Source organism: Cyprinodon tularosa, unplaced genomic scaffold, assembly GCF_016077235.1.
Source record: "Cyprinodon tularosa strain WSP-4 unplaced genomic scaffold, ASM1607723v1 ctg409, whole genome shotgun sequence".
Classification (NCBI taxonomy): Eukaryota; Metazoa; Chordata; class Actinopteri; order Cyprinodontiformes; family Cyprinodontidae; genus Cyprinodon; species Cyprinodon tularosa.
In genome coordinates this window covers 184472-212468 of record NW_024039129.1, presented here as the reverse complement: position 1 = coordinate 212468, position 27997 = coordinate 184472, and the positions used below count along the sequence as shown (strand labels likewise).

The 27997-nt window shown below is 37.6% G+C and overlaps 1 protein-coding gene across 3 annotated transcripts; it reads right to left on the bottom strand.

The window, feature by feature from the left end:
• Positions 1-275: 275 nt before the first annotated feature.
• LOC119792051 (polyamine-transporting ATPase 13A2-like) lies at positions 276-27997 on the bottom strand. 3 transcript variants are annotated; one of them, XM_038298500.1, is made up of 29 exons: positions 27707-27997; positions 20263-20339; positions 19781-19948; positions 19629-19687; positions 19466-19532; positions 19307-19386; positions 19071-19148; positions 18919-18988; positions 16467-16601; positions 16303-16369; positions 14755-14886; positions 14474-14635; positions 13365-13475; positions 13239-13285; positions 12974-13162; positions 12670-12876; positions 11559-11669; positions 7217-7373; positions 7017-7128; positions 6805-6929; positions 5172-5350; positions 4877-4969; positions 4709-4788; positions 4349-4501; positions 4125-4221; positions 2608-2831; positions 2368-2519; positions 1543-1715; positions 276-557 (listed from the first exon to the last, which is right to left on the bottom strand). In XM_038298500.1, the coding sequence occupies exons 1-29, from the start codon at positions 27717-27719 to the stop codon at positions 390-392; spliced, it is 3486 nt and encodes a 1161-aa protein (XP_038154428.1). In that variant the 5' UTR covers positions 27720-27997; the 3' UTR covers positions 276-389. The 3 variants fall into 3 exon arrangements, with proteins under 3 accessions (XP_038154428.1, XP_038154429.1, XP_038154431.1); XM_038298501.1 differs by lacking the exon at positions 27707-27997 and adding an exon at positions 23134-23291; XM_038298503.1 differs by lacking the exons at positions 20263-20339; positions 27707-27997 and having other exon boundaries at positions 19629-19682; positions 19781-19920.

Below are 27997 nucleotides of genomic sequence, written 5' to 3'. Positions count from 1 at the left end.
GGATGCTACATATCGACCAAACTGACCTACAACCAGTTCACTTCCTGGTTCTGGTTTTACTGCTTTGGTTTAGGAACAAAAAGTATACATTTGTTAAAAAATGTGAATAAAGAAAATCTATTCTCACAACAGTAATTCACGCACAAAACAGATGCTGCCAGTAAAAGTTGACTGAATCAAAAAAAAAATAAAAAATATATATATATATATATATATATATATGGCAGATATTTATCAAACAAATAAACAGTTGTTGTAACTGAAAACACACAGACTTAAAAAATAGCTTTTATTTGGCAGGTAAACATTGAAGTGTTGGTAAAAGAGGTGATGTTCAGACATCGAACATGGTTAAGCTCCAGTGAGTCCAGCGCTAGGCTCGGTAAATGCTAGCTGAAGGAGATGACTGTGTTTTCTGTGGGGGACAGGGTTTGGTTCAGTGGAGGCCATGATGTGGATTCAGAGAGCAGAGCCTTCAGGCGTTTGTACTGTTTTTTGGACGGACGGCTCCCTCGCAGCGACCGTAGGCAGTTCAAAACGCCCAAATCAATCAGCAGCTGGAGGAGAGGGAAAAACACTCATGTTTATTAAATCATTACAAAATTGATACCTGTTCTAAGCTTTAAGCAGTGTAATGTTTTTTATGCTATTCTTCATTTAGATTAGCATATTTTGTAAAATTTTGTCAAACTAGGACAAATATTATCCAAGTCATTAAAAAAAAACCTATAGATATATAAAACATGATCCGAATGTCCAGAAGCTCCTGTAGCTTACAGTATAAAGTTTCCCAGTGAGCCCTTTAAAAAGCCTCACTGACCAAATAGGTTAATTCTTTTCATCAGTTTCGGAGGGAAATAATAAACATTTCTCCTGTGCCAGAATGCTGCCTTTGGACAGATTTTTTTTTTTTTTTTTTTTTACAAACTAGTTTGTAGTCATGTTTATATCAAGAAAATTTCACTATAACCCCTGAATGTTATTTTATGTTTATCTCTTTCTGTGTATGCATTAGCAGATGGAAACTGCTAATGCAGAGTGAAAGCTACAACTAATTTCAACAATTGTTCAATAAAGTACTAGTTTTAGGATCTGAGGTTGTGGGGAGCTCAGGAAAAGTTTTGAAATGATTTGTTATCGTTTTTAGGGAACAAAGACTTGAAATTTTAACTCAGGTATGTTGATTTTACAGCCACTGAATGTGTAGCTCGTCTTGGCCTGAACACGTCATCATGAGGGATTTTAAGCTGCACCTCAATTAAGATGCAAAATAAGTTAATTTTCCCTTGATTTGACCAGTTAAGTAAGACAATTTACCAATCGAATTAGATTATTTACTTAACAATGAGGAAATAAAACAGCTTTATCATTTCATTTCAAGTGCATAGTTTCTAATTATCTTATTCTAAGGGCAGAACTACTCTTTCCATTTACCTGCTTAAAGTACATGCATGATTTTTACTTATTTTTAGATGAGTTTTAGCAGTGTAAATTTGGTCCATAGAGTGAAAGTGATCCCTGATTATTGTTGTGTTAACTCACCTCTACCACAAAACACAACAGGAAGTTGAGTGCAGCAACGGCAACGAGCAGCATCTTAAAGTTCATGTCGGTGAAGTTGTACAGTTCGAATGTTCGTCCGAAGAAGGGACCCGGATACAACACCAGCAATGTCATTATGGCAAAGTGGATCAGCAGCACACAGAGGAAGATCACTGGAAAGAAGAGAGAAAAACAAAATCCAGTTTTACAATCAACATGAAAAATAAAGAACAGGACGGCTCAAGAGAAGAGTACGGAAGAGATTTTTTTATTTTACTGAAAACTGATTTACTAAAACTGATTTTTTTTTTTTTTTTTTTTCAGTATAACATGAGAAAAAAAGTCAGAATTCCGACCTTAATCTCAGAATTCTGACTTTTTTTTCCTCAGAATTCTGACTTTAATCCCAGAATCCTGACTGAATTCTCAAAGCTAAAAAACATGTTAGCATCAAGCCGTAGCCATGTCTGTTTTAGAGACTAAACTAGCTCTCTTGTTTTAATCACCTTCTGCTCTTCCATTAATAAAATAGTATCAGCGGGGACCCATCTGGCACGTAAAAAGTCACCTAATTCCGTCATTTTCCACCAATGTATTACTGGCCCTCTCAAACAACTCACATCTTTGTCAGTGAAGCTGAGTGCTCCTACATCTCTTCCTTAATGGTGCCCATCTATATTAAAGTCAGAATTCTGACTTTTTTCCCTTATTAAACTGAAATAATATTTAAAAACGTAACTTTTTTTTTCTCTTCATTTTTCAGTGGCCCTGATCCTCTTTCATACACGAGATCTGAAATGTCTGTGAATTTCTTTGCTGACTCACCATTATGATAGAGAGGTTTCTTATGGGGAAAGCTCTTAGTGACGACCACTGCCATGATGATATATTGGTAACCCGCTAAAGCAAACACACACGTGTTCTCCATGTTGGGGAGGTTTTCTGCTCCAAACACAGTTGAATTTAATGGAATATACCTAAAAAAAATAAAAATAAAAATGTAATTTTTAGCATCATAATTAGAAAAAGTAATTAAACCCATTTTAAATAGTAGCAAAAGCTGACCATTCCTGGGTGGTGGTGATAAAGAAAGCAGCCAGTTGGCCCAGGATGATCATGCAGGTGTGAATGAAGAGGCTGCCAAACACGGGCAGGGCCAGCAGGCTGGCTGCAGGTCGCCATGGATGCAGCTCCTCACTGGGACCTCCTCTACCCATCACGATGGCCAGCAGAGTCACCAGGAACAGATCACAGAACAGGAACTGCAGGTCACCCATCGTTGTCATCACCTGCAAACAAAAGACAATAAAAATCAATTAAAAACTTCCTGTGGAGTGGAGTGATTACAGTAGTTACCAGAACTTTGGAACAATTTTAAAACGGTCTTAAACAGTTAGGTTTAAACATTTGCGGTTATATTTTCTATTAAGTAAGATGTTTGTATAAAAAGATCTGACACAGTAAAATCATAACTGGTAGACTAGAAATAAATGGTGTAATAGTGAATCAAATCGGTTCAGATCGATTGATTCCATCATCAGGAAATTGCTATTTTGAGCAAAGATCAAATCTTTGCAAAGATCAAATCTGGAACACAAAAACATCTCTTAACATATTAGTCGTGGTGAAACACAACTTTATAACTTTTTACCCTGGTATTACTTTATAACACCAATATACCACAATTTTTAACTGTATTTTATGATGTATTTATAATAAAAGGACCATAGTTCAGATTTCTCTTTGAGCAGAAAAGCAGAATGCTATTGTTTTTGGTAACAAAATGGGAAAGCCTAGCATCGTTAAGAAAGCTAAGAAGTATATAAATTCAACCTGTTTGCTTCCTACTATCATTCTAAAAACATGATGTCTAGATAAAGTAATTTAAAGACAAAGACACAATAGTTTCTTGTCAAAAATGGATGAAGGTAAAACATGCATTTAAACAGGATAAATTACTGTAATTGTGTTAATAAAGGCCTCAGTTGAATATAGTTACAGTAAAAATATATTTTCTTATGTTTGATGAATCAAATATGGTTTTGGATTTTATACTCCTCAGCAGTGGAACCAGTAACCTGGAAACCTCAGATCAACAGAAACTCTCAGCTTTGTTTAGTGCAGTTTTCCCACAATGATCAGGTTACCTCTGTGTACCGTAGCATCGCCTTCTTTTACTGTTACTCTTTTATGAAAACTGCTTTTAATACTTTATTAAAAAAAGAATTTAATTTAAGGAACGTATTTTTATCCAGTAATTTCTAGCAACATATGTTGCAAAAAAAAAAACTTTACTGGATAAAAATATTTTTAAAATGTTCCTTAAAGGAAATTATTTAATTAAAGTATCATGGAAATTTGTACCATTAAGCACAGAAAATAAATGTATTGCAACGTAGCCATGAAACTGATTTCTATATTGCATTAAACTCTAAAAGCAATCAGGACAGAACATTCTGTTATACCGAGGAAACTGCGATTGATTCTAAGACTTTGTTAAAAGTTTGCCTTGAAACTGAAAGAAGAAATGCCTTTTAACAGATTTAAAGCTGAGAAAGTGGAGTTCCTTCATTGTAACTCACTGTGTTCAGGATGAGGACGGAGCAGAACTGGATGAGGCTGTAAAGCGCCATGTATCTAAAGAGACTGAAGGATGTGACCAGAGAACATCGGCCCTCTCTGCGAAAACAAAACCAAACAAATCAAACTTCATAGCTCCAAATATCTGAAGTTTTATTGAAACCTTAAACACCTAATCCTCTGTTTTCCTCCCGACTCCTCCTTTAAAAGCCACCTGGATCCTCACCTGATCAGCAGCGGGACACAGCTGATGTTTTCCGTCTTGGAAGTGAAAGGCGAGGCGACCGAGGCCTCGGCCTCAGAAAGGGAAACTCCGACGTCGGCGGCTCTCAGTGCGCCGCAGTCATTGGCTCCGTCTCCACACATGCCAACCCGATAGCTGCAGATAATTTTACCATATCAATCAGTTTCATCAATATCCGCCAATCAGACATGAGAAAACAGCCCGTGGTATGAGTGCATACAGCACCAAATATTGCAGAAATAACAATAAGGCGACTACATTCTAATTATCTTATTCTCTATCATAACTTATATCTTGTTAATTTATTTCTTAGTATCTCTTCCAAGAAAATCCTGATCTTACTTTAACTTCTGCAGCTCTTTTACCAGCTGGGTTTTCTGGTCAGGAGCCATGCGTGCAAATACAGTAGCTTTCATTAAAACCTATAAAAGAACACAGTTATGATATCCCTGGATTCATACGTTCCATGATTGGGAAGCATTTATGGAGAAATTTGAAACTTTATGTTACCTTTGGAAGATATTCAGGGAAGTGGTCACAGAGGGCAGCGAAGGACTTCCCATTAATAGCTAAATGATAGCCGAAACCAGCCTGATACAGGCCCTGAGGGGACAGGGTGGAAAATAAAATAACATTACTAAATAAAAAAAATTTAAAATTAAGAATATGCTGTATATGTATATGTTAACATTAATACACAAGAACCCCCCTCTTCAGATTGGTTAAAAAATTATTTCTCTAGTCATCTGAGCAATACTTAATGTGAAGAATGATGCCCCCAGTGTGTCAGCAGTGAACAACTGACCTGATTAATGATGCCTGCAGGGCTCTGGGTAGCAGTGGGGCCACCATCTTCCACACTGAACCTCAAACTGGGCATGGATTCAGCAGTGCGGGAGGTCGCAATGACAAAAATCACCTTCTCATCAGATCCCACCATCCTACAGCTCTTTGCTACATTAACGGCTGTTAAAATATTGTCCCCTAAGTAATAAGGAACAAACCAAAGAGGGAAAAAAAACGCATAAATTAACTGTCTTAAAAATCATAGCACATTTTTTTTTTTATTAACTGTAGCATATTATAGTAGGATCGAATCACAACCTAGAGCAGGGTTCTGCAACCTTTACAATCCAAAAAGTCACTTCTTTCCATCTAATAAAAATTTTTCAGAGAAGCAAACATTACCTAAAAAAAAGTGAGCTACGTTTGAAATTTCACTGTATTCTGTTGCTCTTCTTTTTTTAATTGGGTTATAGATCATTTCATCATTTAATCATATATGGCATTTAAGCATTTATAGAGATTTCAAAAATGAAAATGTCTAAAAGAAAATTATAAATTTAAAGAAACGATAAAGATATGTATATAATATATGAAGTTTAGGTGAACATTGACCCTTGCCATTCATGGGTCAGTATTGGTAGCCCTTCCTGTGACTCTGAATTAGCCCTCAGCTGTAAAAAGGTTGGTGACCGCTTGTCTAAAGAGCCCCATGTGGCTCCAGAGCCCTGTGTTACGTGGAGGAACTTAGAAATTCTTTTTACTGCATTCACAACTGATACGTTTCTACCAACTATGCATAGATTAAGACAAAGCATTTAATTAATTTTTCCTCTTAAAATAGCTCACGCCAACTCAGATTCGATAAAGGATTTATTTTGAGTTTCAGCCTTTTGACTGGATTATTCTAACATGATAATGCGTTAATTAATTGCACTGCAGCTTTGTTTTTTAGGGGTCCTGCTGTAATATAAACCACAGCCTGTAGCTTTTAGCAATCTCCAGCAGATTTTTTTTTAAGTACACCATACTACAAGGTGAGGGCACCAACACATTTGTCAAAATACTGTTTCATCCATAAATGCTAAAATTTGGTTTAGCCTCAGGGGATGGGAAATAAACAAAGGTATTAAATCAGGTTTATGTTTCCTCTAAAACTTTTAAAGTGAACTTTTGGATTTTTTTTGGGTGGGGCACAGAACAATGTTTAAAACCTTTACAAATAGCAGTCAGGGATGATTTATTGGAAAAACCTTTAGTTTTCCAAATGGCTGTTTACATTTGGGGGTAAATAGGGATTTCTTTTGGTCTCATTTACGCACAGGATCTTCTGCTAGATAAACGGCATGTAGCCTACATGCCTGACTTTACACACTCGAAGAACAATTAGATTCATTTTTAGATTGAATCCAAAATAGGTTTTAACAGGTGATTTCTGACAGCAGTTGGCTCTATTGGATTTTATTTAGTAATTTTCCCAAATCCACACCAACACTTTTCATCTTTTTGTTTGAAAAATGTATATTATTTTAGCTCCTCTTTGCAGTTATTGTTACTTCTCTTCATCTCCATCATAAAACTAAACACACTGAACTTTCTAGCTGTGATAGGGAACAATCGGGAATAGAGAAGGGAGGATTCCAATAGGTTCTCACCAGTGACCATAACACTCCGAATGTGAGCGAGTGTCAGGGTGCTAATGACTTCTGGGCTCTCGGGTTTGACCAGGTTCTTCATCATCAACAAGCCCAGGAACTGCATTTCTTTCTCTACTTCCCCCCTGCAGACAGACAAAAAGCTACCTTCATATACAGAGCAACAATCCTGAACGGTTAGAAATAAATATATATATTGCAGTTATTCTCACCGTTCGATGTTCATCAAGTCAGAATTTACGTCTACTAGTTTGCAGGCAAGTGCCAGAACCCTGAGGCCTTCACTGGAGAAGGTACGTAGTGTGCTTGAGAACTGAGCTGGAACTGAAGAAAAAAGAAAATAAACAAATAAAGAATTAAATCCGAAGTGGGAGGATGTAGTTAAGGTGTAAACTGCTCAGTTTGGTAGAACCTGTATCAGGACGACAGAGGCTAGCCACCATCTCTGGGGAACCTTTGAGGAAAGCTAGAGCAGAGCGCCCCCTATGGGCCACCGTCACAACACTCATCCTCTGCAGGGCTGAGGAGAAGGGAAACCTCTTTACGATGGCCACTGCCTCACTGGAGAACTGTTGGGAGAATAGAAAAATAAAATGTGTGATTTATATTTTATGAAAAACACATTATCTTTTCTTTGCAATTTTAAATTCAGGCAACACCTCTACAGTACAAATAAGGTTTAACACACTTGATCACTTACTTGCACTGTGCCTCTGACAAGATGATCATTTTAGAACCAAAACAAAGATAAGACCTTAGTGTGAGAGTCCATTAATGACTGTTATCTAGACCAGTGATTGGTTAGGGATTAACAACATTTTCATGAGCTAAACTCCATGCAGAAAGACCCTGGGGGGAATCGAACCCAGAACCTTCTTGCTGCAAGGCAGTAGTGCTACCCACTGCACCACTGAGCAGCCTTGATAGGATTTTCATAAAAAACATGATTAATATGCACAAATTAATGACAGCTGTATTAACTGTCCATGTAAAAGGAGTTTTATGGGGTCCCCAGGAACTTGGGGCCCCAGGCAACTGCCTAGTTTTGCCTAATGGTAAATCTGCCCCTCCGGTCTGCATACACTATATTGCCAAAAGTATTTGCTCACCTGCCTTGACTCACATATGAGCTTAAGTGACATCCCGTTCCTAATCCATAGGGTTCAATATGACGTCGGTCCACCCTTTGCAGCTAGAACAGCTTCAACTCTTCTGGGAAGGCTGTCCACAAGGTTTAGGAGTGTGTTTATGGGAATTTTTGACCATTCTTCCAGAAGCGCATTTGTGAGGTCGCACACTGATGTTGGACGAGAAGGCCTGGCTCTCAGTCTCCGCTCTAATTCATCCCAAAGGTGTTCTATCGGGTTGAGGTCAGGACTCTGTGCAGGCCAGTCAAGTTCATCCACACCAGACTGTGTCATCCATGTCTTTATGGACCTTGCTTTGTGCACTGGTGCACAGTCATGTTGGAAGAGGAAGGGGCCAGCTCCAAACTGTTCCCACAAAGTTGGGAGCATGGAATTGTCCAAAATGTCTTGGTATGCTGAAGCATTCAGAGTTCCTTTCACTGGAACTAAGGGGCCAAGCCCAGCTCCTGAAAAACAACCCCACACCATAATCCCCCCTCCACCAAACTTTACACTTGGCACAATGCAGTCAGACAAGTACCGTTCTCCTGGCAACCGCCAAACCCAGACCCGTCCATCAGATTGCCAGATGGAGAAGCGCGATTCGTCACTCCAGAGAACGCGTCTCCACTGCTCTAGAGTCCAGTGGCGGCGTGCTTTACACCACCGCATCCGACGCTTTGCATTGCACTTGGTGATGTATGGCTTGGATGCAGCTGCTCGACCATGGAAACCCATTCCATGAAGCTCTCTGCGCACTGTTCTTGAGCTAATCTGAAGGCCACATGAAGTTTGGAGGTCTGTAGTGATTGACTCTGCAGAAAGTTGGCGACCTCTTCGCACTATGCGCTTCAGCATCCGCTGACCCCGCTCCGTCAGTTTACGTGGCCTACCACTTCGTGGCTGAGTTGCTGTCGTTCCCAAACACTTCCATTTTCTTATAATACAGCTGACAGTTGACTGTGGAATATTTAGGAGCGAGGAAATTTCACGACTGGATTTGTTGCACAGGTGGCATCCTATCACAGTTCTACGCTGGAATTCACTGAGCTCCTGAGAGCGACCCATTCTTTCACAAATGTTTGTAAAAACAGTCTGCATGCCTAGGTGCTTGAATTTATACACCTGTGGCCATGGAAGTGATTGGAACACCTGATTCCAATAATTTGGATGGGTGAGCAAATACTTTTGGCAATATAGTGTATGTGCGCAGCAACACTGATTAGTTGAACCTGTCTTGCATTATGTGACATTAAGCAGCGAGGCGTCCTTTTGTTGAAACTCAGTAACTGCAGCTTGACATGTTGTGACTAAGTTGAGTCAGAATTGGGTGTCTAAGGCTACGTTCACATAGCAGCCTTAAGTGCTTTGATTTTTTTGCAAATATGCGACCTGTATCTGATTTTTTCATGACAGTTTGATCAACACAGATGCGATTTTTTCAAATCAACCCAGGCCACTTGGTGATGTGGTCCTGAATCCAATACGAATCGGATCTTTTGAAATGCGACCTGTGTCTGAACGGACAGGTCGCATTCATTTGACCTGAATGTCATTGATACTAAACAAAGGTCGCTATTCTGCAAACTGCTACTCAAAAGCTGCAAGAAAAACAACCAGGGTGGAAAATAATGCAGAGAGCAGTTTTTATTTTCAACCATCTTGAAAAGATTGTGTTGTTAGTGCACTGGCTGAGGCTGGGAAAGAAATGAAGGACTGCTGGATGCGCTTGTTAGGATAATTATCATAGATAATGGGTGAGTTTATTATACCTTAATATTAGCTGCCTGTTGCCGTCAGAACTGATGTTTTCCACAATAGTTTATCTAATTAAGACAGTTCCTCTGTCTGAATATACCGTTATAATCTTCATTCGATACGTGGCAAAAATTTGGGAATGGAATTAGAGCGGTGTCCTTCAGCTAAGAACAAAGTGTCATATTTTGATAAGCTTGGATCCATGGATGTCTACTCATCTGCAAACCTGTATGATGTAATGATGAGGCTGACTGGAGATGTATAAAATGCCTTTTTAGCTGTTAATCCGGGCGCCAGGTGAGCAGCTGCCTTCTGTAAGCTCTAATCAACTTCTCTGATCTGAGTATGGTTATAATTTCTCAGAATCTGTTGTCATTTCTCCTAGTTATTTAATACATATAAGTTATGAAGCGTTATTTCTTTTCAGGAAAAAGAACCGAAGAGAGAAAGCTTCAAGGTGCATACATAGAGCCTTTAACACGCTCCAGCTCTACCGTCCATGTTTACCTCCGTAAACACAGAACACACTCACTTGTGAAGTCATTGCGTCCTCTTCTGCACATGCAGTGCACTTAAGTTCACACAGAGATCACACACAAGTCGCATATATTTGGAAATGTGAAAAACCCTGCAAAAGAAGTCGGGCTTTTCTGACTTTTCTGCCTGTGAACCCCCAAGATAAAAATGGCGAACACAGAAAAATACATTAATTCACTGCATGATAAGTTTATTGAAAAGTATAAAGTGAAGTAATTATATTGTTTTTTTAAATAAACAATTTTTTTTAAATTATATTTATCATTTCATTTATCATTTTAAACAGATTTTCATTATTTAATGGCAAATTTGATGTAATGTTTAAAACGTGTATTAGATGTTATATACTTATTATTACACATACTTATTTTATACATTTATTTATAAAACATTCATATTCATGTATTTATTATATATTTCAATACATGTTTAGGTATTAATACTCACATACATAAAGGATCACTTCACAATGATTGTAAAAGCCATGTTGCGAAGCACTACTTGGTGTCTCTGAGGGGTCTCCACTTTGTGCATCCCTGCTTTAGAAAATTCTCCTCTATGCTATTAGAAACAACCGTTTCTCAAAAATCCCATGTGAAAATATTTAGAGAAAAGTGCTACAAATTAAGCACTCAAAAAGAGGTAAATTTAACATTTGCGGTAAAATGAGCAAAAACAAACCTGATTAGTAATCAGGGGAAGAGAATACAACAGAAGCAGGCTTAGAAAGTTAAACAAAACCGCTTAAAAAGAACAAATGATAGGGCGCTTTTACAGGAATTAACATTTTTCACTTCCACACCAATTTGTCGTTTTTCAGATGTTTCTATTCTTTTGTAATCCATGCTGACAGTTTATACTTCTGCTTTTAGCATACGATGAACCTCGAGGTGATGAAGCTGTATGATAATCGCTATAGTTACAGACTGTGTACGACTATTGTTGTGAGCACTACAGAGATCCTGCTCTTACCGGATCGGGTGTGTGTTTATATACTGTAAGGGACTCGCTTTCAAAGAGTTGGACTGTTCATTGTCTTGTGTGATAGACATAACGGCTCCCAGCCTCTGCTCCAGTGACAAAACATGGTAGAAATAAACAGCGCCCAGTTTATTTTAAAGGAGTTGGTTCAGTGACACCTTTTCCATCTTCATCTCACACGTGGCATGTTGTGTGAGCACACAGTGATGTAACGCTGTTTGGTTCATATAAATCATTAACATGCAATTGCAGCTGCGGGTTTAGAAAGTCTTTCCTACACTAATGAGGTGCAAATAACCGTAGCAAAAGAGCTTAATAGACTTTTTTGAACAATATTGCTGAGACACTTACAGTTCCCTGAGATAGAGGCTTTTGAGTTGGAGGTCTCATAACTGCCAAGACTTTGTGACCTCCAAACGTAGAGTGCATAACATCTCCATCTCCTTCTGGCTCCTGGAGAATCTGAGTCACACCAAACAAAAAAACAAAACAAAAAAATGACTTTAACACTGATTTATTAATTGAAACTGATGAAATTAAAAGATCCTCTGCATAAAAAGACACACACGTTTTTTTCCCCGTCATTGTCTGACTTTAACTGCACCTATCCCTTTTCTCTTTTAGGACAGTTAGCATTATTTCTATTTGCCAAAATAAAGACTATTTACTATTCTAAAGAATCTTTGTTGAGGCCACTCCAATACATTCATATTTTTTTATTATTTAGGTTGTATGCCTAAGGTTTTTGTCCATTTTAACCAGTTTTGCTTTATTCAACAAAACACTCACACAGCATAATGATGCCACTACCGTACTTAAAATTAGGTGGGGTGTTTGAAGGTTTGGAAGCTTCCCAACTTTTCCTCAGAACGGTACCGTGTTGATCATTGCCAATCCAAATTCAGCTTTATCACACTTAAAAACATGTGTTTCATAAAGCTTAATCTGCTTCTTCTTGCCTTTGAATGGTGGCTTCTTCCCTGCTAAGTGGCCTTTAAGTCCATGTCGATAATAAAACTCTTTTTACAGGCGTATTAAAAAGTCCTTTTCCTTTTGATTTGAATTTCAGCATGTAGAATGGACATTCTCTCTGTGTTTATTCCTCTATATAACTGTTTGAACTAATGATGTCATACAAGGAAGCGGATTGTTTGAGGTGTGCCTGAAAATATGCACAAATGTGCCTCCATTCAACTCGAGAGTTTAAAAATTGACCCCACAAGATCCTCAGAAAATCATGATATTATCATCAAATCTAATATATAATAATATATAAAATAATAAAACAAAATAATAGAAAAAAATATTTTAGTATTCCAAACTTTCTTAAGACAGGTAAGGTTTAGTCTGATTTGTTTAAAAAAAGGAAAAGAAAAGCTATATTCTATGCATAGATATATTCCAAGTCCTGTGCCATTACTAATAAACAAAGTGAACTAATTGGAGCTGCATCGTTTTATACCCAGCCTGTAGACTCCAACATCTTGAGCTCCAGGGGGTCTCCGAGGAGTTCACCATGGAGCAGAGTGACGGTGTGACAGCAGGCCAGAGTAGACTTCATGTGCCCTGGTGGCAGGAGCGTAGGGTCAGGGACCAGTTCTGATAAACCGACAGGTCCACTTTCCATTACCCCCCACACATCCAGACCCTCCTCTGTCAATGTCCCTGTCTGGGAAAAACAAATTAAGTCGAACCTTGATGCCAACATGTAAAGCAGACATGAGTTTACTCCAAATAAACGAGCGGGGAGCAGCTTCCGGCATCACCTTATCGAAGCAGAACACTGACACCTTTCCGCAGACGTTTATTCGTGGAGGACTGATGCAGAAGATGCCACGCTTCTTCAGCCTGCTCTGCGCGTAAATGGTTCCCGTGGTGATGGCGGCAGGCAAGGCAGGAGGCACTGCGATGGTCACGACATCCAGGCTTCGGATAATTAGCTGCAGCCAGGTCACCTGGACAGACATCCAACATCATTAACCCCTTTCACCTTAATGGAAAAATCTATAGTCTTCATATAAGAGCACTTACATTGCTTCTTAAGAGGATCACAAATATATAGACAGTACCCATGAGAGCTGAGGAAAAAGTTGAATACGATTAGAAAAAAAAATAAGCAAGTTTTAGTAAGATACTAGAGACCCCGATAGAGCTTACCAATCACCCCGAGGATGAGCAGGAACTTCATAGCATCTTGGTAGAAGCGAAAGTTGATGGGCTGAGGGTATAAGATGGAGCTGACCAGGTTACCTTTGGCTGTGAAGAACCCTGCATCAGAAACACAAGAAGCAGAACTCTTTGGACTTGGAGAGCAGCGACAATCAACAGCTGCTTTTTGGGCAGTTTTTAAACTGGTGCACCTGAAACCTCTGTGCCAAAAAAACAAAGGTGACATGTAATGTTTTAAGGAGGCCTTTAGCTTAAATCCCGATAAGGAGGTTAAGCCTAAGTCCAAGGGGGGGGCTCCTTTATGAAGGGGTCCTAACCTGGTATTTAACATAAAAAAATCCTTTCAAAATAGTTTTTAAATCCTCGTTTAATCAGTTTTAGGAGAAAAAAATAAAATAGAACTCATTCAGATGCCTTTCTCTTTTTTGCTCGGGTACCTATGAGAGTTTGAGTGTTAATGTGGTAGCATTAGCAACATTAGCAGTTTACCATGGTTAATTCACTGTTGTTTCCCAGTTTCTAACACAATAACTAATAAGTTTGCTTTGCTTCTTTCTAAAACAAAAACAAGGCTTTGTTGGGCTACTGTGTAAAACCTTGAACTCAACACTGTTACTGACATTTTGAATTGAAAAAGCTTCCTTAATGGGAAGCAAACGTCTTCAAACTTGGAAACAAAGTCCAGAGGATTGTTTTAATTTTCTTTTTTGGAATCACACCAAGCTGGTTAGGATATTTTATTCTTTTAATAAAATTACCATTTAAAAGCCCTTTGTATGTGTCAATAAAGATTTTTTGAATAAACCAGAACAGTTAAAATCAGAAAAATCCATTTGAAGGCCCCGTACCTGAAGGTAGTACGATGGCAAACCTGAGAGGAAATTGAAAATTATGTTGACTAAAGAGCTGCTTTAAGCCCGTTTTGGTTTTGGGCCTTTTTGAACCAGCTGATAGTTTTAGACTCAAGAGCCAACTAATATGGATTCATAATAAATTATGGTGCTAAAAGAGTGACATGGTGCACAATAGTTATTCACTAATAGTGATCTAACAGAAGCTTCCTTTGAGGGTTCAGCATCAGCATTTCCTCTACTAACCGGTGCTGGTTACCACAGCAACAGCGCCACTGCCTCCCGGCCGTCCTCCTTTAGCCTGAATGATGTGTGTGCCACAGAAAAGTGTGTGTCTGCGCTCAGTCTCTGCGCTGTAGGTCCTGTCCCCGGCTGGGAGTGGGGTTTTTAGAACTGGGACACTCTCTCCTGAACACAAAAGATTTAAACGCTTGGTTCACCACAGGAAAGATCCAATCAACAACGGGACTAACTCAGACCATTAAATACCACGGAGTCATAAACTAACACATTTTAATTCTCAATACCAGTAAGCATGCTCTCATTGACCAGACACTCCCCAGCCAGCAGGGCGGCGTCACAGGGCAGCACCAGACCTTCTTGGGGGATGATTAGAGAGTCGCCAGGGACCAGCTCCACAGAACTCACACATTCTTCCACTGAGAGAGCAGAAAACAGCGTTAATATAATGGATTTATTCATGCTGGAAAGCAAGTGACTTTAATACAATTAAAAGTTATTTTGTAAAATAGAGCTACTTGAATTATGTAAACTCTGCTAACACAGCGACACAAACTTATGTGTTTGCAGACTTATAATTGTCTCTAAAAATGAACTAGTTATAACTCAGATGAAGCAGAGGTAACTTAGCTCTAGAAAAGCACTTTTTATGCTCCCATTAATTAGTCCCCATTTACTTTTTAAATTGTGTCTTGTACTCTGTGGTGATATTTGGGTTGAGACCCAAAATTTCACCCATGAAACCCTTAAAAAAAAACTATAACCAAGTAATAGAGCCATATTAAGACCTTAGTTTTTTAATTACGAAAATAACGTCATAATATTATGAGAAAAAACTGTCAAAATTTTTCGATTGTTCAAGTTTTAGACAGTCAACATTACTTTATACTAGTAATATTACAACTTTATTCTAGTCATGTTTCAAATTTATTCTATTGTAACAACTTTATTCTTTTAATGTTAAAACTTTATTCTTATAATGTTACAAGTTTATTCTTGAAGTCACAACTTTATTGTAACGACTTTATTCTTGTAATGTTAAAACTTTATTCTATCGTAATGACTTTATTTTTGCAATGGTAGACTTTTATTTTGTAATATTAAACTTTATTCTTGTGGTCACAACTTTATTCTATTATAACTATATTCTTGTAATGGTATAACTTTATTTTTATGTTATTTATGTAATGTTACAACTCTATTCTTGCAATGATACAACTTTATTCTATAACAACTTTATTATAGTAATGTTTCAACTTTACTGTATTGTAATGACTTTATTCTTGTAATGCTACAACTTTATTCTATCATAACAACTTTATTCATGTAATATAAAGACTTGCTTTGATAGCTTTATTCTTGTAATATTGCAACTTAATTCTATTGTAAGGACTTTAATCCTGTAATGTTACAAATTCTCTGGTCTCTAGGTCTTTATAGCAATAATGTTATAACTATTAATGTTACCACTTTATTCTAGTAATGTTATGTTATTCTCTAAGATCAACTGTTATCACTTTATTTTCATTATAATACAATTTAATTCTCATAGTTTTAAGACTTTCATAGACCTAATATTATTTCAAAAATATTCTGACTTTATTTTTTTATTGAAAAAACACTCTTAGTGTCACCCTTGCACTCCTTTGTACAAACCCTTAAGTTTATCAGAATACAAAAAATCCTTTCACTTTTAGTCAATAGAGTTGAAATTCAAAGCAGTCATTTTCATTTTAAATACAAAAGCAATACAAATATCATTGCATTAAAGATCCATTAAATTCCTCTAATCCTAGAGAATGTGAGCAGCACACAAAACATAATCATAAACATACCTCCTGAGTCTCTGCATATTGTGACACTTGTGATGAACTGAGCCATGTTGCGTAGAGTGATACTTTGCTTCAGAACAAGAGAGGATTCAGGTTAAGAAAAAAGAAATTCTATTTAGAGATCAGCTTAAACACATCAGGCTAAATAAATAATATAGCAGGCTCACCTTTCGAGTTTCATACAATGAGAGACTGATGGAGATGACTGAGATAATGAATATGCATAAGGCATAGTAATAATACTCATCAATGGTCCACAGGGTGATGCTGAATATTTGAAAAATATAGAAAGGGTTGAGGACCTGCAGAAATAAAACAAAATGAAAAGGAATTAGTCAGTGTTTTAGTTTTGCATGGTATCATAGTATTCCAGCTGCAGATCTATTCCAGCACTTATTTTTTTATACAATTCCTGTAGTTTAAAGCAATTTTAGAATTATAAGAGTAACTGGAGTAATGTTTATGTATATAAACACACTGCTGGTGAGCTGTCTGAAAAAAACGGGCCCTTACAATTGCCCTAGATTAAAAGATGGACTGTTTCGAAATATTTCTAGTTAACAAAAAACCAGACAGTTACAGTTGTACAGGAAAAAGGCACTTCAGACAGTGAGCATGATGTAAGCAGCTGGTTTTACACTGGCCAGCTGAGCACACAGTTATAATTATCTGATTAAGATCAGCTTTGTATTTTTCCACTGTTTCTCAATAAAGAACTGCACAGCTTAACGGTAGAATGCTTTATGCAATCAGAACTTCTACGTTTAGCAAACGTTCTCCATTTCTTAGCTTCAACTGCTGCACTTAAAACAATACCAGTTAATAAATTCAAAAGCTAAAATCATTAGAACTGTAATAAACAAAATATTATAGCATGCTGGTAACATTTGGAAAAAAATACTAGTTTTCTCTTTCGACTAAAAACAGGTCATGGTATACATGTGAAATATGAATGACTAGCTTTAACCAATGCACCATTTTACAGCAGTAAGAAGAATTTAGAAAAATCCACCTATAGCAGTTTTGCTCCCCTGCATTGCTGTCTTTTTTGCAAATGCATTTTATCTACTCCCTAACAATTTTAACAATGGGAAACCTTTTAACAAATGGACAATGCATATATTTTTCTCTCTATTTACTAATATTCTAAATAGGAAAGAGGTTTTCCTAAACTCTAATAAGCACCTAAGCAAATATATGAACCACTCCACTGGATCTGGGGTCCGATTCAATAATCAGGTTTTCTGAAAACTCTTAAAGGTGCAGTAGGAGATCTTTTTTATAACTGGTAAAAAAAATACTCTGCTGCTTTGTGTCTAATGTAGGCAGAACCAATTTTAACCTATTAACTAGCCTGATTACAAAACAGTCTCTGTCTGAGGATTTTAAAACTTATGTTCTCTTTTAAAGTCGTAGGAAAGCAGCTGTTCCAACCCTTGCATTTCCAAATTCTCCCGAGTGGTGCACGACTTTACACGAGTGAATAAAGTGAATGTGATTGGTCGTTTATCAAGGGGGCGGGATTGTTGTGTTGGAAGATTCGCAAGTTTGGTTGTGGCCGGTTTATCGGAAGCATCTTTCTAACCAGTTAGGAACTTAGGCTACGTTCACATTGAAGCCTGAAGTGACCCAAATCCGATTTTTTGGCCCATATGCGACCTGGATCTGATCTTTTCACGTCTGTCTGAACAACACAGATCTGATTTTTTTCCAATCCGACCCAGGCCACTTGGCTCTGTGATCCTGAATCCTATACGAATCTGATCTCTTCAAATACGACCTGTGTCTGAACGGCCAAGTCGGATTCATCCGACCTGAACGTCATTAATACCCGACAAAGGTGCGGAGAGCAGTATTTATGTTTAACCATACTGAAATGGTTAAACATGGCTGGAAAAGACCGCTAGATGCGCGCCGGCACTACCATCCATGTTTACTTCCGTAAACACAAAGCACGCTGGCCTGTGACGTCATTGCGTCCTCTACTGCGCATGCGGGACACTTGAGTTGTATGACTGCAGTTCACACAGGAGATCACATACAAGTCGCATATATTCGGAATTGAGCATCAAGGCCTGCAGCGTGAACGTAGCCTTAGTGCTATTAGGTTCCCAATGGGAAATTCCATTGGGACCAAGTAGCACTAAATTGGTGACTTAGAAACGACACTGTCAAGGAACGCCATGGACAGCGGAAACATGCAAGAGGAGGAGAGTTTTGTGTCGGAGGTCGTGGATGAGTCTCCACCTTCATACAATTTTAATTTAGAGGACTGAAAAAAAATTGATTGACAGATGACCGTTGATATATGATTGGCTGAATTCAGGCCTACAAGCTGATGTATAACTAACTGGCCTGCATAAGTTAGGTTTTAGAAATTTTCTTAATTTTGGGACGATATAGTCTGATAAAGAGTACATTTATATACATGTTTAAGCCAGAATGATTTGATATTTAAATATGACTTCCCTACAACTTTAAGCCTTTTTCTAGAGTTTTTAGAGGGTAACAGTGAACAATAAATGTTATAAGGCAGGTCATAAAAGCATTGCGCAAATAAATACATTTCCCATTACTGCTCAAAGTTAATGATTCAATTCCCCCAGACTCATTACTCACTTCCTCAAACAGTAGCCTCATGTAAGACTTCACAGGTACATCGATAATGTTGGCCCCGAACATACATCTCCTAAAAGAAGAAAAAAAAAGGATAATTTAAAGAACTATACATTCTTAATTTAAAACCTCTCAAGTGAAACATCATCTCCTACCTCAAGCTCTGATCCCGAGGACTCAGGCCTTTCTGGAAGCCATACAAGTCTTTGCAAGTCCAGTCCTCCCAGAGGACACTGAAAAAAAAAACAGAAACAAGTTTCAACTACAAAAAAAAATCTGTTTACAGGTAAATATGCCATTGAGATGCAGTAAATGAGATAAACGTAACAATATAAGGAGTGATCAGAGAGCTTTTTCTATTCAGATGTTTTGATGTTGGTTGTTCCAGTACCTAACGCGACAGAAAGCCCCCTTCCTGTCCAACCAGATGTAACGGAGCCCTTCAAACAAGTAGTAGCGGAGTAGCGTTTTCTGTAATGCAGCAAAGGAAACTTTAGGGTGTGGACATTATTTCATAATATATAAAAATAACTAGAAAAACAAAGATTACCTCCTCTCTGTGCAGCTGAACTGTATCTCTCCAATCAGCCTCCTCTTGCTGCCCCAGCAGCTCCAAACTGGAGGAAACAGCTGAATCAGCAGAGTTCTGCATGTCTCCATTGTATTCTCTTAGTGGGTGCTTCTTAAGGTTTAAAGGTGGAGATGCTGCTTACCTGCCTGCCTCCATCTCCACTGTGTGCACCTCCACAACATGCTGCTGGCCAAAACTGTCCTGACAGAAAACATTGTGAAATAAACGAATAAGTTAGTGGCTTTGTGGAAGATAAGCAGATCTAAAACCAAACACTGCATTTGCGTTCCTCACTCTTAGCAGGAAGACATCTGCCAAAGCCAGAGGGCAGGAGCGACAGCGTGCGCGGAGGGCGAGGCGCGGGCGCCAGTGAAACACAATCAGGAGCAGCCCCAAGGACAGCAGGGCCGCCAAGCGACACAGCCACACCCGCCAGCGAACCCACTTATACCCCTGGACGTCCTGAGGGAACAGAGTCACATTCAAACGCATGATCCAGTTTAATATCAGAAGTTAAACCGTACAAAAAGAAAAAAAAAGAAAAACTACAAAATTATCAGAAACCACATGACATGATAAAGTGAAGTTAAATCAGCGGGAAGATCCTTAAACAAGCCACTGAAAACATTTAATTAACTACACTTTTTGGCTTTTTAGAGGAAAAGCGAAAGCACAAATCAGCTGGTTCAGGTAAATGAAATTAAGTGAATCTGAAAAAGATTTCCCCATATTTTCCATCAGGGTTGATTTAGCAAACAGGAAGCAGGTGATCTTACCATGTGTGAGTCAGGACTGAGGAGGGGGTTTCGTGGACAGGGTGAGGGGAGTCCACTCTGCGGGTCCACAACACTTCCTACAAGACAAGAGATGAACTGATTACAGCACAACTATCAGAAAATTCCCTTCATGCCTTATTATTTTGGATCCTATAAGAGTGAATATTTTCTCTTGCTTTTAGAAGCTTTAAAGCTGTCAGTTTTGTTTGAGTGCAATACTGAGCATCAACCTGAACAGTAGCTCATCAATGTGCACGGTAGTGGCAGCAACAAGCTGAATGGTTGCTTTAACCTGGCAGGAAGAAGGGAAGCTGGCTGCAGTTATATAACACTGATTTGGAATTTGCCTCTGGGATTATTAAAATATGTCTGATTCTGATTATGAATCCCAGCTGATATAACCGCTTCTCTCTGCTGACATTATCGGTTATTCTGACCCCTTGTGAACCAAACACGGACATGGTGACATTTTGAATTCCTACTGAACAGATTCAGGGATTGTTGTCCTACCATCGGAGAATAACTGACTAACAATGAGATGAAAACAGCCGTCTGCACGATACTACAGAGTAGCTTCAAACACTTCAAGGCTCAGTCGTAAATGTGAAGAACAACCATGGGCGGATCCAGTTTGCTGTAGATTATAGCAGCGGGTATCAATCAAAGGCAGGTTTGTCCCAGCAGCTGCTGAGCAAGTTCCACTCCTTTTCTTTGCAAACATATTGATGCAAACTCGCATCTGAGCCCTCAGGGCTTAATAAAATAGCTCTACTTGAAAAAGGAGATGGGAGGTTGATCGATAAATAATCTGAGCCCCGAATCTTTCAAGGGCAGCAGGAAGGCAACCAAAGCACGGAAACTGTTGTCATGTTAACCTTCTTTTAACAGCATCCTGATGGGGAAAATAAATCAATAGATTTTGACAGTAAGCTTGTGAAATATTCAACAGAGACGTAGATGCATATAGAGACATTCATGAATGAAATCTCACAACACAGTTGCTGCAGATTTGTAAGCTGCACATTCACAATATGAATTTCCTGTTCCACCACAATGCAAATTGGCTCTTATGGATGGAGATCTGGTACAGTAAACCTGCTGCCATGTTTAAGAGATGCTCAGTTGGGTTCGCCAGTACCAAGAAAACATCCCCTGCCTGCAACATTACACTGTCATGACTAATATGAAGCCTCCATACAAGGTAGGATGGTTTCATGCTTTGATAATAAACCTAAACTCAAATTATATTTGCCAAAACAGTAACACTGAATTATATCAACTGGTATCTAAAATCTCTGATATTGGCAAGTGGATAGAAACTTACAGTTTCTGTTTACCTTTTTGTAACCCATTCCTCAATTATTAATCGGACAGTGGGTCTCATACCTATTGTTGTTTACTATTGTTGACTGATTTGGTAATATCACTTGTTTAAGCCTGTTCTAACATTATGCATAACAAAATAGATATAAAAAGCATGTATGATTCTTAATATTATAAGAGTCAGTCGATTCTCAAAGCTGCAATATCGGTATCATATATTCCTCTCGAACATCAACGCATTTCCATTTACACTACTGTGACTCACTTGGTATTTACTCTTTTTAAAATTAACATTTAACCTAACAGAAAGTTATGCCTGAAAACCAGGCAACCTGTTTCTGAAATTCTCAGAGCGGTCCATCTGCCATCGAATGACCAGACTGTGATCAGAACTGACAAAACCCCATTCCTCTGCCTTTCTGACGCTCACTTCAGCAGATATTAGGGCCAGGCTAGAGATTTGAAACATTATGAAAATAAAGTTGTATTATTATGAGAATAAAGTCATAAAATTACAAGAATAAAGTCGGAACGAGAATAAAGTCGCAACATTACGAGAATAAAGTTGTAATATTATGAGAATAAAGTCATAAAATTACAAGAATAAAGTCGGAACGAGAATAAAGTCGCAACATTACAAGAATAAAGTAGTAATATTAAGAGAATAAAGTAGAAATAAACTGATGTTACTACAATTTACACTGGCCAGGGGGGAGCGGGGCACCCACCTGTGCAGGGTGGGTGGCCACCCCTGGTCAACCCCTGTTGTTCGCCACTGCTCCTACAAGAAGCACAGGTATGTGGAGCAACATTTGAAGTTATAGTTTGGCATTGGTTTGACAAATAAGGAAATATTTCAGCACCCGCATCAAATCGAGTCTTAGGTCAAAGTGGCCTCTGGTTGCTGGTCGGCCTTCATGCTGCTCGGATCTTTCTGAAACGCGTTGTGGAACGATGACTTCATTCTCGTTATTTTCAACTTTACTCTTATAATTTTACGACTTTATTCCCTTAAATGTACGACTTTATTCTCATAACGTTACGGTTTTATCCTTGTAATATTACGACTATTTTCTCATAATTGTGCGACTTTATTCTCAGCATATCATGACTTTATTTTAGTATTTAAAAAAATAACATCCCGTCGTAAATGTAGTAATAAAAGTGGTTAGTGATAGTTTACAATAAGTCCCTATTCATGCTATCATTGACTTCAGTTAGAATTTTTAAATAGAAGTTGGATTATCTATGTTGCTATAAAAAAAAAAAAAAACGCTGATTGGCGTGAGCGTTCCCACGGTCCGTGAAAGCACCACAGAGGCAAACTCCTAATCTGGAGAAAACTGAGAAGAAAAACTCAATCAGAGAGGACGGCGTTTCGCTCCAACCGCAACACTAACGCCGAGTACTGGGAAACGATTAGCCAGACGACTTAAAAGTCGATAACCATAGCTGTTAAACTGAATACTCACTTCCGCTTCCAATTATTGGTAAAATACCGAAACAAACGCAGTTTTTTTAGGCAGGAGAAGGAAAAGCACGACTTACCGTCAAAAAGAGAATGTTAATGGTAGAGAAAAGCCTTCTCCTCCTTCTTCCTCCGGTGAAATATTCCAGAGACTGAAGTTAAAAACATCCCACCCTGCAGCTGAATCGCAGTCCCTGCCTCTGACACCGAGACACACTTGTTCAACCGGCTGGGGAGCAACTATCTGACACCAGTCTGCCTGTTCACTGATAAATAAACCTGAGGAAATCCCTCTGGACAGCAGGCAGGACGAAACCCTCGGACAAAATCCACTTCAATTTGTTAATTCAATACTGTCAAAACAGATCATTACGGAAGAGGATTAAGGCCAGTGAAAAAATTTTTACATTTTATTTCAGTATGAGAATTTCTCACAATTCTGACTTTAATATCAGAATTCTGACTTTTTTCTTACAATTATGACTTAAATCTCACAATAATCTCATAATTCTGTGTGTCACTGGCCCTGCTAAACAACTTACATCTTTGTCAGTGAAGCTGACATCAGAGCACTCATTCCGTCATGGTGCCCATCTACATAAGATACAAAATTCTGAGATTAAAATCTGAATTTTGAGAAAAGTCAGAATTCTGAGATTAAAGTCAGAATTCTGAGATTAAAGTCAGAAATTTGAGATTAAAGTCAGAATTTTGTGATTAAAGTCAGAATTCTGAGAAAAATGTCTGAATTCTGAGAAAAATGTCAGAATTCTGAGATTAAAGTCAGAATTCTGAGATTAAAGTCAGAAATTTGAGATTAAAGTCAGAATTCTGAGATTAAAGTCAGAAATTTGAGATTAAAGTCAGAATTCTGAGATTAAAGTAAGAATTCTGAGAAAAAAGTCAGAATTTTGTGATTAAAGTCAGAATTCTGAGAAAAATGCCTGAATTCTGAGAAAAATGTCTGAATTGTGAGATTAAAGTCAGAATTCTGAGATTAAATTCATAATTCTGACTTTTTTTCCCATATTAAACTGAAAGGCAATTTAAAAATCAGTCAACTTTTTTATTGTTTGTCCCTAATCCTTTTCCATAGATAATGACAACAAACAGCTGGATATCAATGCACCTATATATGAATAACTCTCAACATCTTTCATTGTAGTTTCTAGTTTATTAAATACATATCAGTATCCTATCAGTACCACAAGTCAACACCTAAATGTGTTTGCTTAAACATGTTATCATAAGGAAAACATTGTCCCAATGATAAGGGTTGGGGTAAAGTTCACAATGGCACACTATACCTCTGAGATACCTGCTGCCTTTTCTTGAAAACATCTTACTGAATCAAAATATACATCATGCAAATATTTGTAAAACTAGCTTATGTCAAAGTTCATCAAAGCTGGATTATTTTGCAAAACATGAAAAATTAAATAGAACTTCTGTTTTAGCTAAGAAATCTGAACCCAACTCGGTTAACTGCAGATTTCGTATTCAGAGTAGTTAAAAATTGACATGATCAAAACATCAACAAAGAGCATTTTAATAGCCTAGTCCTTTAAGGATAAATCAGTAACCAGATTTAAAGATTCATTCATTTGACAGGAGCAGGAGTTCTAAATATAACTTTATATCAGTGAGGATGAGCACAAAAAGTCAAGGCTTTCGGTTTAATTTAAACAGATTAGACTTTCAGTGTCAAAAAAGGGAACTAAAGCAAGTTAACAAATGATGAAGCAGACACAAGACAGTCATCTGAGCTGAGAAAGCAAAAATAAAACAGTCGTGAGCCCAAAACTGCTCAACTATGGGCTTCAACAGCAGGTTCAGCAATAAGTTAGTTTGACTATGCAGATTTTAAATGTTGATTTCTCTTTTGAAACATCCCTATGCAGAGCACAGAAACTAAGACTTTGTCTATGAAAAACGATAGATTGTAATATTTTAGAACCAGGCTTTAAATGGATCATTAACATGTTGTAGATGTATAATACTTTTTTATTAAATAATAAAAAAAAAAAGAAAAATAAATTAGACTTTGGCTCAGACTGTTCAGATTTAGAATTTATTTATTTTTAACCCTAATCCTTACCTCAGTCAAGGAAGTTGTGGTTTTAGTCAAGTTGGTGTTTGTTTGTTTCTTTGTTGTTAACATTATTTATATTACCAGAATTTTCCCAATGTGGGACAATAAACGGGTTTTCTATTCTCTTTCCCCTAAACCAGAGTGGCAGCAGTGACTATCGACAGCTTCAGCATCAGACTGATCCAGATCATAAGCGAATTTGAGCTATAGCTGTAAAACACAATATGGGGGAAGATTTGCTGCTTGTTGGAGGTCTGCGATCTCCAAGTGCTTTCCTGTTCATTTTATGCTCTAACGCCTTTTTAGACCAGTTGATTGACTTTGACTAAATTATGACCTTTAATCAAACCTTCTATAAATAATTTTATTTAAGTAATATATCCAAATAATACTTTAAATCATAGGTTGTCAAAATAGATCAAGAGGTCCTTTCTCATAGGAGCTAAATACATCATCTGATCCATTTAGGTTGGTTTATATCTCTTAACTTCTGTCTCCTTGAACCCCAGTCGGCCTCGGCAGATCGCCACTTACACTGAGCCTGGTTCTGCTGGAGGTGTCTTCCTGTTAAAAGGGAGTTTTTCCTCTCCACTATCGCTACAAGCATGCTTAGTGTGAGGGATTGCATTCGAGTCAATGAGTCGATGCAATCAGCTGGTTTTCCTTAGATAGAAAACTTTGTATCAATTTGACTGTTTGATCTTGTAAACTGTAATGTGCCTTGAGATGACATGTGTTGTGAATTGGCTCTATAGAAATAAACTGAATTGAATTGAATTGTCTGAAACAACAGTTTATAACACATGAGAAAATTAAAGTCAGTCAGAGATTGATACTGTATTTTTTAACAGTAATGTGTATACTTCTGTCTTAATCTCTTTACTTATTTTTTAAACTATCTGCATATGATCATAACAAAACAGCTCTGCTTACTTTATGCTGCTATTACATTGTAATTACAGTAGAATAATTTGTATGAATAGGTTTATGCAGGGCTGCCAACTTTTCACCAAACCTTGGGGTGAGATTTTGAAATAATTTGGTAAGTAAACCCTGTCAGGGTTAGATGAGGATGGGTGCAGCTATAGGTTGGAGGTTTTCAGAGGATTTAACTTAAACAAAGCGGCAAAATGTGGAATTATTATATCAGAATAAATGTTACTGATTAACAATAAGTGGTCTGTAATTATGTGGAACATTTTTCTCACAATATATATTATTTTCTAAAAGCAGAATGGGCCCTACTAAAATACTTGCATCTTAAATATACTTTAAACTAAGAATTTCACAACTTTCTTTATTAATGATTCTCTGCAGTTCAAGTAAATTAAACAATGGGAAACTAATAAGCTATAACTGGATTACTGGCACTGATGCAGGAACCAGTGCAATCGAAACTAATGCAAACTACACTGTGTTTGAACATTTGGTAATAAACTAAGGATTAAAAAGCTTCATTCACTATGTTATTAGATTTTCTTACAATTGACAAAACATTTAAACAATTCAGACCTTCTAGGAGGCTGTAGATTTTATAAAAAGTCATCATGACAGGAGACAGCACTGCTCTGGATGTTTAATTTGGAAGGTGTGATGGAAATTAAGTTTTTAAACCTATTCAATGGACCAAAATAAAGATAAAATAATAAGATAAGTAGTAATAATAATAGAAGAAGATCCTTGAAGTTTCTCCTCTATGAATCCTGGATAACTGAGCTGTTCTGCACTTCCTCTCTGAATGTGGTTGGTCATTTTTTGGGTGGCTGATCTTTTGAAAAATAAAATGCAATGGTTCTTTTTCTTTTTGTGGACCTCCTATAGGTTTGAGAGACAAACCTGGAAGCTTTAAGAATTAAAATATTTGTGTTGGTTTAATTACTCCTAAATGCCAATGGGGGATTATTAAACTAGACTGAGCAACAATTTTTTAACGTGTGAGCAAAACATGGACTAAAACTGGGACTAAAAAAAGCACCATGTAATGAGAAAACAAACCATGTGATCCTTTTTAGTGTGAGAAATTGGGAATATCGAGTGAGAGTGTGCTGAGATGGGTGAGTCTCACTCCCAATGGGTGAGAGTTGGCAGCCCTGTTTATGGTTCATGGAGTCAATATTAAAAACACAGAGGAACATTAAAATCTGGCTGTAGGTGTAACAGATTTTGTTTAGTACATGCTTTAGAAGAAAATATGTTTCTGAAAATGCACGACATCCGAGAACGCATATTTCCGTTAGCAGTTAGGGTCAAACAATATCTATAAAAAAAAATTATAATTCTTTCTATTTTACAGATCCATGAAAATAATGTATGATTTAACTTTTAACAATCTCTGTAGATTGTTTTTATATTCACTATCACAGTGAATGAGGAAACAGCAAATAAGGAATTACTGTAGTGAAGGAAAACGGTTTATTTATCAGTGCAACTGACAGATACAGTAGCAGTCATAAACAGTAGAAACCCTAAATTAGTAAAGCTAACTGTCAGGCTAGCAGTTAGCAGTCCCGTTATCTCCGCTCCTTTGTGAAGAAAAAAAGAAAACGGGGAAAACCACTCACCCCGCTTGTCCATCTCGTGGTCACAATGCGATACTCTGCATAATTCCTGGGAATCAGACTACCCCTGACTGATTAAATCTTCTTTCAAAACATGCCACCGGATCGTTTACATTGTTCTACGGCAAGCCAAAGCGCCCAAAATTCAATCACGCGCGTGACAAATTATTAAGCAAACAGTCAGAGCTCTTTAGCCTCCCTTCAGAAGGGCTTACATTGTAAATAAGCTGGGGACAGACAGAATGATATTGGTATTAATATCCAAATTGCTCATAATTAACCAGAAACAAAGAA

Excerpts from the sequence above, each read along its gene's own strand:
- LOC119792051 (XM_038298500.1), bottom strand. Across the intron at positions 19,949-20,262 it reads TCAGTCCTGACTCACACATG|GACGTCCAGGGGTATAAGTG; the intron begins GTAAGATCACCT and ends CTGTTCCCTCAG. Across the intron at positions 4,789-4,876 it reads TCCCTGAATATCTTCCAAAG|GTTTTAATGAAAGCTACTGT; the intron begins GTAACATAAAGT and ends GTTCTTTTATAG.